This window comes from Python bivittatus, unplaced genomic scaffold, assembly GCF_059951505.1.
Source record: "Python bivittatus isolate LINGU-HERP-01145 unplaced genomic scaffold, Pbiv_v1 ctg000980_np1212, whole genome shotgun sequence".
NCBI lineage: Eukaryota > Metazoa > Chordata > Lepidosauria > Squamata > Pythonidae > Python > Python bivittatus.
In genome coordinates this window covers 54972131-54988053 of record NW_028277125.1, presented here as the reverse complement: position 1 = coordinate 54988053, position 15923 = coordinate 54972131, and the positions used below count along the sequence as shown (strand labels likewise).

General features: G+C 38.9%; 1 protein-coding gene across 1 annotated transcript in view; it reads left to right on the top strand.

Moving 5' to 3' along the window:
* The first annotated feature begins 14898 nt into the window (after nucleotides 1-14898).
* Nucleotides 14899-15923, top strand: part of SHTN1 (shootin 1) — an 87758-nt gene continuing 86733 nt past the window's right edge. The window contains exon 1 of the mRNA XM_007433684.4: nucleotides 14899-15058. Coding sequence (XP_007433746.1) covers nucleotides 15001-15058 — 58 coding nt within the window. The 5' untranslated portion in view covers nucleotides 14899-15000. The remainder of the gene's footprint in view (nucleotides 15059-15923) is intronic.

Below are 15923 nucleotides of genomic sequence, written 5' to 3'. Positions count from 1 at the left end.
CCTTGATGGAATGCTAGTGAATATATTTTGGATACATCCACAGGTAGTTCTTTATTGGCTGGATATTATTGCTATGGTGAACCATGTTCTTAGAAGTAAATTAAGGTTTAAAGATGTTATATGTTATTAAAATTTGGAATATGTCTATTTATGAAGAGCTGTGGCTATATTGTGCCTGGACTGTTGCCAAAAAGGTGATTATCTATTCATAGAAGGGTCCATCTATATAAGACTGTAAAGACTGGCTTAACAAACTTGTTTTGTCCAAATCCAGTAAACTCTGTCTTGTATCTATTTGCTTATTTAATCAGCATCTTATTTATTCTGAAATGTAAACAGAAGCTTCTGATTTCCTCCCATTGAGTACAAAAGAGATATGATGGGGAGATAGAAGATGGGAGCCCAAGTGTCATACATTCCTTTAACAACAAACCTTTAACAACAAACCACAGCCATTATTATTAAACCAGGCCAGCATCTGATTTTGTTCTAGCTCGTTGAAGAGAAATATTTTAGCACTGTTTGCAACAAATGTTCAAATGATTCATGTTAATAATTTTTGTCTCTGAACATGACTGTTTGCCACTGCATTTTTTACTCATAGGAAAGAAAATCCATTCAACCGATGCAGCATTAGGAAATGTGGGGCATAAATTGATAGCTTTGTTTTGGAATAAAGACTGAACATGGACACTGGCGTGTCTATTGCTGAGATGTTCAGAAATCAGAGTGACTTTGTCAAGGTTATTGAAATAAAAAGCTTCTTGTGCTGTTCTGTTTTTACCTTGGATTTCTGTCACTTGGTATTATAAAAATACCAAACAGATGTAGAGGCCATTCATGTGCTTCACTATTTATTAAATTATCAGTTAGTAGATTAAAAGTAGTTACAGTTTGATATAAAGTCCTATCTGATAAGTGGAACAAATTTACTATTTGTTCATAGCTACCATTTTCTTGAACCCTTTTTTGGATTATCAGAAAGTCATAGTGACAAGGACATGCCTTGATAGCTCCATTTAGCATTCCAGGTGTGACCATCCCCTTTAGAGTTTCTGGAAGCACTGCTGAAAAATGCAAAATGCAGCTAGTAAGTTGCTAACCAGGAACTGATATCCTCTTCCTCCTCCTCATCTCACATCATATCGAAGAATTTGTATTGGTTGTCAAATGATTCCACTGCAATTAAAAATGCTAGTTTAACCCTTTAAAATCCAAGCTTTAGGGTATGGTTATTTTAGGGTTTGCCTGTTTTGTTACAAACCTGTCCACTTCATAAAATCTGTAACAGAAGCTTTTAGAAGAATACCTCCCACATTAAAAAAAAACAAAAAACAAAAGCTACGTTACTGAGTAAGTATGAAAGAACAGGGTCAATTCAGTGCACATGAATCCCCTGGCCATTCAGTAGAGGCAAAAGACATTAACAGGCATAATCCCAAACTGCACCATGGTGACTCTAAATCAAACTACCTTCCCCCAATCAGCCATTTGTATAATTCCCCAAATGGAGTCAACTGAGGGGCAGTGATCAAGCCATGCCCACTCAGTCCCCCAACAAGACAGTGGCATAATACATGGCCTCTGTTACAAAGCTCACTGCCAAGGCCTGGGAGCACTGAATCTGCCTCCTGGATGCTAATTGGTTGCAGCACCCAAACTATACTGCTGCCAGGCCAGCCAATGGAAAAGGGAAGGAGACATTGATCTAATGCAATGTTTCTCAACCTCGGTGCTTTAAGATATGTGGACTTCAATGTCCAGAATTCCCCAGCCAGCTTGGGGAGAAGGTTGAGAACGCTGATCTGATAAAATCTTGCAAGTACACTCCTAATGCAGGATTCGTGGGGTACCAGCCTGAAAGGTACCAGATGGAACCCTCTGACTTATTCAGTATGACCCTGCACTACCATATCTCAAAGTAAAGAGCTCGAGTACAGTCCACTCAAAATGGTTATCAAACTATATAAGCCAGAAGTGAAAAATAATTAACTGCATGACTGGAGAGTAATCAAATTAATTATATTTAATGTTCAATAAATATAAATGTAAATTAGCTTAAATCAAATTCAGCTTCTGCACTAGCCTCAGCAGCTACCTTTGAACGTACAGTGCACTTTAGAGTGAAATGTGTCCATCACTCTGTTAAAGTTGATGAAGCCAGCCACATGAAATGTTACTTTAATGTACATTAAATGTTGCTTTAATGTATTAAAATAGCTTTTATTGTTTTTGAGTATTATTACTTTTTAATGTGTTGTACATTCATCACAATTATTTGTTCTGTATTATAAAGTAACAACAATACAGAACAGGATAGGGCATTAGAACTTCCAGAGTGAGCTATCACCAGCATACCAATGATACCCAATCATCCATGATAACCTAAGGTACAAAGTCTTGAGCTAGTGCTTGGAGGCTGTGGGAATCTGAATAAGAAACAAGATGAAGTTGAATCACAACAAAATGGAGTAACTGTGGAAAGTGGGCTTTCTGCCTGCTCTGACTATAACTCTGGGTGGAGTGGCAGTCTCCCCAAACAGCAGGTCTATGTTTCGAGTGCCCTCCTAGATTCATGGTTCCTGCAGGATGTGCAGGTAGAGTTTATGACCAGTGGGGCCTTTGCCCAGTTTCAGCTGACACAACAGTTGTGGAGTAAGAGAAACGGACTATGATAACTTATATCTTCATCACCTCCAGTTTACGCTAACATAATAAATTCTACATACAACTACATTTGAAGACTCCTCTGAAACTACAATTGGTGCAAAATGCACTTGCCATGTGCTAGTAGGTGACAGGGGCTACACCCATATAATATCTATATTGTGGATACTGTATTGGCCTCCAGTAGGTTTATGGTTGCAGTTCAAAATGTTGGTTTTGACCTTAAAAAGCCAATATGGCTTGGCTTCTTGGTACTTGCAGGACCGCCTTCTCCCAAGTAGAATCAAAATATTGAATATATTCTTCCTGGTTGGGGGTGTTGAATATCACCAACATATCAGATATGAGATGTGCAGGGGCCCAGAGATGGGTGTTTCACTACGGAACAGCCTCCCCTGGACAGTATCAGACTAGTACCAATTTTGATAACCCTATTCAGCAGGGCTTTTGAAAGAAAATGTCAACGAATATTAAGTGGGCACCTATACTTACTGTAATTGGTACTATTTTTATTTTAATATGGTGGAGGGTCTTTTTTCTCTAGGCTGCAATTTATTTTTGGTTGTAATTATATTTACTGTAAACCACCATAAGACACAATGTTTAGCAATCTACATATGCAATTAATTAATTAATTACGAGAACAGAGTTCCAGGTTAGATTATCCAAGTGCAGTTGAAGAAAGCTGGATGCCAAAATTGTCTAAGTTATCATCACAAGGACAGTGATGGAGAAAAAAAATGGGGGGAGGGGAGGAAGAGACTCATATGTGTTGCCTTCAGCTACTTAGAGAAATATATTTATTAATATGGTCTGTGTTAATATGACAATTAATAGATTAATATGGTCTGTACATATTCATATAATATCAATTCTGTATTTACTTTCATTTGTATTCCAAGAGAAAACAGCTTATTATGACAGTCATTATTCATATCTGAGCTTTCAACAGATGTTTTAAAACATTCCATTCTGTGTATATTCTGGCTTCCCTGCTCCATTTAATCCTCCAATTAAGGTTATAATTTCTTTGCATAGGCAGGCAAAATTCACAACAGTGGGAGTAGCTGACTTCTGAGAAATCATGAACAAAATAATGTCTCTAATCAAACCATTAAGTTTTTTTAAAAGAAAGATTTAGTATTTTCTGCGACTTTAATCATAGATGTTCTTTGATTATGAATGTGTTTTGATTAGTTCATTTTGACACAGACAGACACACGAACTATACTTACTTTCATATATTATGCTGGAGCTTATTTGATCTTGATTGATGTGATGGAAAATATGCATCTGTTCAAATGTATTCATGTTAATTATACTGTAAAATGGTTCTTGCTATTTTACACATTATATGTGCTGCATTAAGGCTTGTTTGTCCATGCAAACGAGACATACACATGCATACACAAGAATTCTACCTACTATGTATGCTATATATCCTACATTTTTATTGTAGGATGTGTAATATCCACAGAGAAGAAAAACTAGATAGGCCTGGCTTTCATAGGCCTTTCTAGGACTTTGTCTTAATCACAAAAGGGGAATGAGTTTGATAGGCTGTTCAGAAAACAAGATTGACTAACAGCTGTTAGTTTAACCCCAAACAGTCATGTGGCTATTTAGGCCTAAATCTAATTCTCATATGGTAAATTGTTTGGGTCAGCTGACTCAGTTTTCCTATTTGCACTAATCCCCTCATATGACTGAATTAAACATATTCCACAAAGAGGATCCTGTATTTCTCTCTCTTGGTATAACCTCATTAAATGTTCAGGGAAGGCAGCTTATATAATAGCAAATAAGAAAAGAAAAATGCATTTTCATTAAAAAAGCTAAAAACGTTTAAGAGCAAACCAAGATAAAACTACATTTAACCTAGTAAACAGAATAGCAATCATAAATAAACTATATTGATATCAATATATGAATTTGTTGTGGCCTTACCAGGATTATATCTTTATGAGTTCAATTTATATCATGTCTTTCCATTCATAAAACACTGATGGAAGCTAACTATGTCATTATAAATGTGTGTGAGAGAGGCTGTGTATGTGTATACATATATATACACACATGCATACAGTATACACACACATACACATTTATATATTTATGTTGGTTATGTAACTATACTGTATGTGTGTGTGTGTGTATATATATATATACATACACACAGACACACACACATATATATATGATTACAGTACTGTAAAATATATCTAAAGTGTCTCTATTAAAGTCATATAAAGCAACCAGATTTTAAAATCATAAATAGAAGGGTTCATCTCATGCACTCAATCAACATTGTGCCTGAAACTGAGGCATATTGCAAAGATCTCTTTCTATGGTGGATCTTAATGTCTAGAGAGGTATGTCACAGGAGAGGCAATCCTTCAGATAGGCCATGAGCCACTTACAATTTTAAAGATTAACATCAACACCTTAAATTATGCCTGGAAAGAAATTAGCAACCAGTGTGGGTCTCAGAATATGGCTATTTTGTGCACTAATTAGCAACCTAGCTGTCACATTTTGCAGCAGTTGAAGCTTTTGGGTATTTTTCAAGTAAAGGGCATTGCAATAATCAAGTCATGTTGTAACCATAGCATGGATAATTTATATATATGATATGATCTATGTTATTACTGTGCAGAGCTTTGGGAGGGTTGTTTTGATCAATATCTGAGATAAGGAGTCCCTAACAGCTGCTTCATGAGACAATGCAACCCTCTAAATGTGAAACAGTCACATTGTTTGCCTTCTCCCAATTTGCTTACCTTCTCCATAACTTCCTCAGATATTTCAAATGCCCTTTGATAGCATTTGATGTCAGAAAAAGATGACTGCGCACACATACTGCAGCAAACACAAACTTGTAGCAATCCTTGAAGAACAATCAAGCAATTGGAGCAATGAATGGCCATACTTCAGAAACTATGTAGATTTATTAATTCAAACAAAAGTGTCTGTACAGCAGAAATTTCACTTGAAGGCTACTTTCCATAAGGAAGACAGCAACAGGAACAAACCTAGTGGATAACAGCAACAACTAGAACCAAGAGGTGTAGAAGAAACTCTGCACTGCTCGAACTTTCCAGGCCTTTGCAAATGAAACAGGTTCTGGATGTTTGGGGGAAGAAAACAGACCCTGCAAGATTGGAGACATGTCTCTATATCCCTGAAGTTCCTGTGTGGTGTTTTTACTTATACTGACTATCAGGAGCAGTACATAACAATTATATTTGGAACTCTTCAGGTGTATGTATCCCCAGATTTTTCTATGGGGTTCACACACTATTAGGAATTGAACTTATGGACCCTTGCAGTTTAGATGTACAGGGATATGGAGATGGCCATGAAGGAAATATGTGACAACTCTTAGGAAAACATGAAATTGGCCCAGGAAAATGGGATAAAGAAAGTCGTGATTGCCTTGCTATTACTCTCTCTTTTGTATAAGAGGGAGGGAAGGAGACATGCTGTCAGACTTTCACAATTCTGTTGTAGTCTATATCAATTAAGTAAAATTCTAGTATTTCTTGTGTTGTTTGCTTCCTGATCTACTCAAAGAGCTGACATTAGATGACCATATACAGTGCATTAGCTCTAGGAGCTATCCAGGTCCTGGTGCTGAACAATGCTGCAGAAAGTGATATACAGAGTCCCTTTTTAGAGTGGCATATACAATCCATTTCCCTTCTCTTAGACTCTCAGACAAAAAGTTATACATGTTATATTATGTGATTCCCTCATTTTACAAAGTTTTCCATGATTTCCATGAACTGCAAAAGTAAATATGTAGACCTGCAATAATATCCAGAACAAAGTGAGGGATCTGTGATCTTCCAGTTTTCTTCAACTTTATCTTTTATCCACCCTCACCAGTGGCCATGCTGACAAGGAATGATGAGAGTTCAATATCTTATGAAGGACCACAAATTCCCCATTCATGATTCAGAGTACTTGGGACTCTAGTTAGTTCTGGGAATAAACAGTCAACTAGTCTAAGCTGGTTAGCTTTTTATCAAGTCCATCAGGAAGATTAAAAACCAACTACTGCACCAACTAACTACATAGAAACACAGAATCATAAAAGCATGGAGTTGAAGCAGGCTGTTCAGGTGACAAAGTCCAACTCTCTGCTCAGTATAGAAAGCCATCTTCAGACATATGGCTGTCCACTCTTTGCTTCAACACATTCAGTGAAGGGAAGCCCATTACCTCTCTGGATAACTGGCTCCACTCTGAAAGTGCTTCTACTGTTATGATTTTATACTAAAATTAATGTTATTAACATTATTACTAACATTCAACAGGAATCTCGCTTCCTGAAATCTGAGGTGACAGAGAACAGGTTTCAATCTTGTTCTGTGTGACATTTTTTCAGGAAGCTGAAGAGTGCTATTGTAAGCTTCAATAATTTTCTCCATGCTAAAACTACCCAGTTCCCTCACTCTCTCTTTGTAGAACAGTCTCCAGTCCATTTTCATCTTCATTGTCTTTCTTTGCACCTGATCCAGTTTGTCTATTTTTAAAAAAATACTCCTTAAAGTAGACACAGTACTTGAAGTAGAAGCTGATTAGTTCAGAAAATAGTGGGACTATTTTTCCCTGTGACTTGCTAAAACTGCATTTGCCTTGTTGACAGCCATATCATATTGCTGGCCTATATTCAGCTTCTGATCTACACTACATTTCTGAGATCCAATTTAACTGGATAGATTTTGTGACCAATTACAATTCCAACATAACAGCTCTGCTGGATCAGGCCAACAGATTGTCCAGGCCATGCTTCTGTATCTCACAGTAGCTAATCAAAGAAGGGGAAAATTCAAATATGAGGGTCATAGCCCTCTTCCACTGTTGTTCCCTAGCAACCACTATTTAAGCTATGCTGCCTGTGACTCACGATTTGCTATACAACCATCAATACCACTAGCAATTGACAGCTGTATCTTCTATTAATTTATTTGGTCCTACTTTACAACCATGGGGGTGGTGGAATGACAGAATCTGCTCTTTTGAAAGTCAAATGTTGGGCTCTGTTGGGCTTTTTCAGCAACTCTCCATTACAGGTTGAATGTAATAGGTTATGGTCACTGTTCTAAATTTTTACAATAACATATCTTGGAGAAGAACCTGAGCCAGACCAGGATCATTTCCTCAGCCTCAGGTCCCTCACTAGATTACAATCATTTAACCTACATAAAAAAAATGTTATATGATTGTTATAACTGGAACATTAATCTATGTTTCTTTTACAACTGATTTCATTTTCTATGTCAGAATTTGAGCTCAATTTACCATGCATTAGTTGAAGTTACCTTGCTGCTAGGTTTGTGTTTGCAATTCCTATAAAGAGAATCAGGTATGTATATAAGAAATATTGGATTTATATCTTGCCTTTCACTCAGCTCAAGGTGGCTTACACAGTGGTGGCTTACACCTCTTTCTGGTTTTCCCCACAACAACCCTGTGAGATAGATTGGAATGAGAAAGAATGATTGGCTCAAAGTCACCTAGTGATCTTCTGTGGCTGAGGATGGTTTTCAATCAATGATGCTCTTTGCACACATAGAGTATCTAATTTGTTATTTGTAGCCACAAATATACATTCCTTTGTGCTACTTTACCTTTCCATATCCCTTCAGGTTTGCTCAAAGATACAAAGGAGCAACAAAATTCCTACTGAAAACATTTTATGTCCAGCACTAAATAGTTAATGTACGTATGTAAGATTGTTCTACTGTCATATATTTTCAGTGATCAGAACATCTGCGCTATATGTATGTCAACATTTCTTAAATACTTCTTATGTCACACCTGTTACGCGATTTTCATTATTTTTAGTTTTTTGGAGATAATAATTCCGTATTTTTAATACAATAATAATAAAAACAATATTTTTTAAAATTATAAGTGATATAAGAAAAGAATAATTATTTAGGGATACTCATACCTTACTTCCTTTCTGAGGTAGAGTTCTAATGTCCCATTTGCAGATTTCTTTAATCCAAGTCCTTTAGGACATTTCCCCACTAATGACTTGTAATATTTAGATGACTATAGAAGACGCGATGAATCATTAGTGGGGATCCTGCCCTAATGTGCATGCCAACTAGTGTGCTGAAATAATTTTGTTATGGTTCTTTCTTTACTGTCCCTACTTTAACTCCCAGCAACAGACCTCATCACTACGGATCATAAACAATGCATGGAATTGACCACACTCCTTCTGCTAATAGAAGAACAAAGAAATCAACACCTAGCCAACCCCACCCCCCAGCAATGGTCTGTTTTGTTGGCATAGCCAGGTTAGATGCAAAGCCATAGAAGTGACACTCCTTGGCTCAATGTATTAAAGTAGTAAAAAAGTGAGACTATAAACCTACAATGGCTTTACTTCTATGGGATGGTGTGATGGAATGGAATTATGAAGGCCAGGCTCAGGGAGATAAGCATTTTCTTAGCTCGCCACAGGAGCGTGGGAACTACAAGAGGATGAGACTGGCACCTCCCTGAGGAATTCACACTGCTGTGGCTGGCTGACTTGGGAGCTGGGGTTTCAGTATGGGAAGATTCTTGCTACAGGTTGTAGCTAATAAACATAGCTGAACTGATTTTGCATTGTCTCTTGGAGTTCCTTGGGCTAGGCCTGACAGATGGGGAGTACACAGAGGTCCAGGGGCAGGAAAATGGAACTCTACCTCAGTGGAAACAACCCACCTGCATGCTCTACAAAGCTCTAGCACTTTTGGTGGATAATTAAATTCAGTATCTTCCCTGTTGAACCTCTGCTCAGGTGGAAATAAATCTGTTTAGCTGCTGAAAAGACACATCACAAAATTTGGGGTGCAGGGCAGAGTGAGAGCAACACAAACATAACATGTGGTGCTGCCCTAAATGGGGGATGCAATTTTCCTTTGGCCTTAGTTATTTTCCCCAAGTATTTTGTGTTATTTTCCTTGTCATTCCAGCCACTTTAATCCATCCTCCCATACTATTGCCTGACTGATATTAATGTATGTAACCAGTCACATCACAGCCAATTAAAGGCTAACATTCTCTGGCAACTAGCTAAGCCTGGGTGCAACCTCATCCTGAGCAATATCAGCATTATCTGTAATGGCCAGACATCATAAGTCCTCCATCAGATGTGATTGCCCAGCATCACTAAGGCTTTAGGCCAGCTTAAAATCTCAAAAAAAAAATTGTTTTAATTATGTCATTTCATATATTCCTTATGGTAAGTCTATCATTCCATCATCCTATCTCTTTGATAACTTATTGTTTTACAAAGCTTTGTGTGTGCATGTATCAAATACAGATTGAGGAAGGGAAGAAGAATGGGAGGGGAAAAAAAAGATAAGAAACCTATCTAATACTTTAAGGGCCGAGGAGATCTGAATGTGTATCTTCTGTCATGGCAATAAAAAATAAATCCAAAATCTGGACTTAGGTTGAGTAAGATTTATTTTGGAAAACAGTATTTGCCACATTAAAAAGGGAAGAAATCTCTCTTCCCTCTTTCTGAATCCCTCCTTTCTTAAATTTTGAAAGAAAGATATTAAAATGCAGCATATAAACGTTAATCCAAAAAGTTTGCTGCATATAACAGCAGAATAGATTGAATCAGTGTCTTTGAATGCCCATGAATGAAGTACGATAGACACCACACTGCTACATATTGATTCTCCAATAGTCCATGTTGTAAACATATCAATCCATTTTGTCTCCAGAGCTAGAGATCAATAAAGCACGTAAGGCAGCAAAATATGTTGTCAGTTACAAATGTATATGAAGCTTGTCTTTAAGGTTATTTTTCATAGGAATACTAGCATAGTCAAGAACACAGCTTAGCAGTGGACACACTCCTGATGGCAGGAGCCTGCATTTAACATTTTTAGGGAGCCTGTGGACTATGGGGGCAGAGCTGTGTAATTCTGTTGGGCAGGATTTTCCTTCCCTAGATTTTAAGGGAATTAAAAAAAAAAAAAGCATATGAAGCCTATTTTTAGGGCTCTAACTACAGATTCCATGTATTTTCTGTCTCAAATCATACTGATTTTCAGTAACTCTGGTCAGAGAAGAGTATGAAGCGAACCAAAGAACTTGGAGATTGCAGACAGCCCTCAGGTCACAGAAAATCCAGCTGTTATGGCTACAAGTTATTTCCAATCCTTTATCTCTGTATATCTGTGATCTGACAATGCAATTCTATCTACTCAGAAGTACAAAAAAGGTACCAGCCTTAAAATCTGAAAAGCATGTGTGATCAATTTGGTCAACAGTTCACAACTTTGTTGGGGCCAGGGACACATCTGGAATTTTGAGAGTAGGTCTTGAGCACCCTCATGACATGGATGTTATGGGAGGCCTGCTTATTCATAAACTGTCATAGTAGGCACCTGGTAGGGGTGTACACGTTAGACACACTTTACCCAGATTAGGTGACATGCCTCTGTGAGACACACAGGTGATACAATTGTCCTGCTGAGAGGCTTCATGTCACTCCATCTCCTACAGTGATTCCAGGAGCTAGAGGGGGCTCTCTGAGCAACATAAACTGTGAAGTGAAAGAATGTAGCTGTTTTGCTTTTAGAAAGAGGGGCATTTTCAAAGGGTGCTCTGCACAAATGTTTGTTGCAATGAAGCTCCTTTGAAACTTTATACTGTCATAATAGCCAGTCACAAAACATTCATTCACTAGAAGTATACTCAGTCCATAAGATGCTCTTTATCATGCCAGTAGGATTTTTGCATGGCCCAAAATCATTATTGCAAATAAATACATTGTTAGAGGCTCATGCTATGCCTTGCATCATGCCAGCTTCCTATAACTTTTTTTAATGAAATGAATCTTTTAAAAAAATAGATGGAGCTGGAAGCCTGGTAGGCACCAAAGGAGGTATCTCACAATGAATAAGTGCTTTATAAGAAAGGAAAGACCCTACTAATTATCATCTAATCAGCCTCTTAAAAGTAATTAATAAAATTTAGCCTAAACATCTGTTTGAGAACTGTTATGACTGGATAGAAGACAATAATGTTCTAGCAGAAGAACAAGCAGGATTTAGACCAGGAAGGCCTACTACAGATAAGCAATGATACTGTAATACTTAGCAGAGAAATATCTTTGTGGATCTAAAGGCACCCTTTATGCAGATTTTGTAGATCTTAGGCTTGCCTGTGCTTCTGTATCTAGAGAGATACTGTGGAAGAAACTGCTGGTTACCAATACTGATAAAATATTACAACAACTAGTATATAAATGTTATAACAACACCAACTTGAGGGTTAGGTATGGTTCCCAAGGGCAAGAAACAGATTTGATTAGTACAGCACCAGGCGTAAAGTAAGGTTGTATCCTTGCTTCATTACTTTTCAATTGTTTTATAAACACAATTACACAATACCTTACTAAAAATAACTTTTAGCCACCTAAACTGGCTAACAGATATATTCCAGTGGTCTTGTATGGTGATGACATGGCTCTTCTTTCACTGTCTGCTATAGAATGAAAAGATCTCTAAAATCCTTTGCTCAGTACTGTAAAGAAGAAAAACTGCTGATAAACTATATATATATAAAAAAATTATGACATTTGGTAAGTGACCTAAAGTTAATTGTTGGTCTATTGAATGGCAACCAAGTAAAACAAATTAAATGTTTTAATTATTTGGGAATCTCTTTCTGTTTATCTGGTCCATGTATCCTGGATGGCACCAAAGAGTGGTATCCCTATTTCTGTTTCTCTAAAGGTGAGCATTACAGTCCATCCGCTTTTGGCTATTTGAGCCAAAAGTAATGACATAGCTATTGTATGGTGCACAATCAGGGGTTTACTCTGTTGCAGCAGAGATGGTGCAATCTAAGTTTTTAAGAGCAATTATGCAAGTTCTTAATGTGTGCCCTGATGTCATGCCTCCCCTTCAGCTGTCCTTGAAAACTGATACAGGAAGATTCCTTACCTGGAGAGACAATGTCCCCGTGACTCTGGACACACAGACACAACAGAGCATCTGCTTCTCCAGTGCCTGTTCTACAAAGCCATTTGTACTAGTGTCATCTCACCATTACTGCATAAATACCCAGGACACACACAACAATTCTAGACCTCCCTGCTGCTTTCAGTTACCAACCCTACTACAACATACAATGTTGCAAAGATCTGCGCAGCAGTGCTTAAAATGCATCCAATGATGACCTGTGCCATAAACTAGACTTCATGAGCATCTAGTTTGCCATACTAGAGTGCTGTGTAATTTTATATAGTCTTTCACATACTAATCTCTATGCTTCCCTATACCCAAGTAATACTCCTACCCCTCCTTTTAGATTCTTGTTTTTTATATATACTTTCTGTTTTAATATATTTTTATATATTCCATCTTTTCATAATTTTTATTTATTTCTAGATTCTGATGTATCTTCTATGCTTTTTTAACTGACTGTACCCCACCCTCCTTATGTTGGTCTATGACTGTAATAAAGATTTGATTGGATTTGAATGTATGCCCAGCAGTGCTTTAAGATTACAACTGGATATCACAAGGACAGAGACTCAAATTTGGATTTTCATCTTTAATAACTGGCTGGAATTAACATTTATTCCAACAGAGGTAATTCCTCTGATAATCAAGCATAACTTTCAATCTATGTAGAAGATACCTATCAAAATAAAATTGGCTGCTTGTTGGCTTCTCTTGTAAGACATTTCAAAGAATGGGATATGATCAAGCCAAAAAAAAAAAAAGTACTGGAGAGAATTTTAGACATTGGATGGCTCTATGGCACTCAAGCAATGTAAGTCTTAGAAGTGCATCTTCAGTACTATGCCAACTGATGATTGCCAGTCTCAGTAAATTATAGATATTACCAAGAATTTGCCCTAGCCAGTCTTGATGCACTACCTTCACGAGTCATTGATGGCAAATACTGAAAGATTCCCTTCCATGAGTGCCTTTATCTGTGTAATTCCACACTGTAGACGATGTGCAACAGGTTCAATTGCATCTCAAATTTTATATAGTGCTCCAATTTGGATTACAGTGGTAAATAATAATATAAACAAAAGCTTGGCTAAGTATTATTCACTTTTGGTTTTATATAAACAAACATGGAGGTCCATCCACCCTAGCTCAAGGCCTGGGAAAACAGCCAGGTTTTCAAGACATTCTGGAATGTCATTGGTTGAGAGTCATATGGATCTCAGGAGGGGCTCATTCCAGAGGGCAGGCGCTACAACAGAAAAGAGGTGCTTCCTGGGTCCCAAAAGATGACATCGTCTAACTGAAGGGACGCAGAGCATGTCCACGCTGCTGGATCATAGTGGATGGGCAGAAACCATGGAACACAGACAATCTCTCATATAGCCAGCCCCTATGCCATGTAGGCCTTTGTAGATAATAGCCAGCACCTTGAATCCCACCTGGAAGCACAATGGCAACCAGTTTAACAGGAAAGAGGAAAAAGTCTGGAGAGTGAAAAAAAGTGTGCTGCCTTTAACTTTGGTTTTATCCATCAATGGTATGGACTCTTCTCATTATCAATATCCCAACAAATGATTAACTAGACTTGTGTATTACTTTGTGGATGTACACTATGGAGCTGCAGTGGAAAAAAATCTTACAAACCAGTAAAATCACTCTTGAGAGACCATGCCCCAAGCCTGTCCTCTTAGAAATAAATCCCTCTGGATTCAACGGACTTCGTGAATGTTCCAGCTATAATGTTAAAAATCAGCAACTCCCCTTCATTTTTCCTTGTTTGTAAAATGGGCGATATTTCAAACATTTACTCTGCCAATTAATTTTTCTAATCGTCACTTAAATGTCCCTGAATAGAAAAGTTAATCCAACCATAGTTTTCGTGTTCACGAACCACTTTTTTTCCTACTCTGAGGCTGGACATACTGGAAAAAAGAAGCCCAAGAGCAAAACCACCTCCTCCCTCCCCCATTTTGTAACATGGGGGTTGGCGGGGGAATATAACGCTGCTTAACCCTAATGCTCCTGGATGAAGCCTCCTTCTTAAACTGCAGTATCCACCTGATGCCTCCTTCCCGCTTCTCTGCGCCAGCGCCACAACGGCCTGCCCAGGAGCCGAAGAAAGAAAGGACTCGCTTTCGCACATGCTCCAACAGAAGCCCGGGCATGTGCAGTAGCCTTGCAGAGGTTGCTCAGGGATCTCTCCCAGCGCCCGCCTCAAACCTCGCCCTCTCCGCTTGCAGCCAGGTGCCGCTGGCGCCAGTTGGACGCGATCGGGGCGGAGGAAAAGTGGCATTTCCGGGTGCCACTCCGCAAGACACCCCCGGGCAAGAGAGGCAAGATGAGTGGCTCCGAGGAGGAGAGACAGTTGGAGCTAATCAGCAGCCTGAAAGAGCAAGGTAAGGTCCAAAAGCAAGGCGCCGCCGGTCTTGGTCGAGCGGTCCGTGCCCGGCAGCGCCCAGGAGCTGCGCAAGAAGAGGAGCGCGGGCGGGCTTGGGAGCGGCGCTTTCGCTTCTGCTATCGCGCGTTCCCTCATTTTCGGGGCGCCGCAGAAAAGCGAACAAAAAGGACCGCCCAGCCGCCCTTCTGTAGGCAAACGATCCCCTTCCTGCGGAACGGCCTGAAGCCGGAGGAGCGGCTGAAGCGAATGTCAGAAGGCAAGCGGCCGAGACTCTGGGGACCAGCCTCCGAGGGCGGGGTATCACCTCGGTGCGGATCCCGTATCAAAACAGCTGTTCAGGAGGCATCCGCGTTGACCCCCGTGGTCGGACGCGGAGGCCTGCTGAACGCATATGGTCCACCCGTATTTCTTACTCCCTTCTTGATGGTTTCTTAATTTTCTTTTCTTTTGCCTGGCTTTCACACTCTCTCTCTTCCTGTGGGCCCACACTGCAGGGAAATGTGCAGTCCACCCATTTTCCTTTCTGGCCGATTTAACCGTCAAATTGGTCTTAATTTACTTACTCAGTCAAAACTTCCTCATCAGCTTCAACTGTATTATTTGTTGTGCCAGCTGGCATTGCAGTCATAACAGATTCTAGTCCATTGCTGGCTTTTGAAAGGAAGGGGCAGGATGAAATCCTATAGCATCTAGAGAAGCCTTCTCACTTACCTGCAAAGAAGTCTTCCCTCTCTGATCATGAAACTAAAACCCTTCACAACTGAAAAGAGAAAGTCCAAGGAAATCAGTTAAAAAGAAAATAGAAATGGATGTATTTAGAGTTTGCTTCAAAAATTAGCACCTCGGTAGACAACACATTCCTG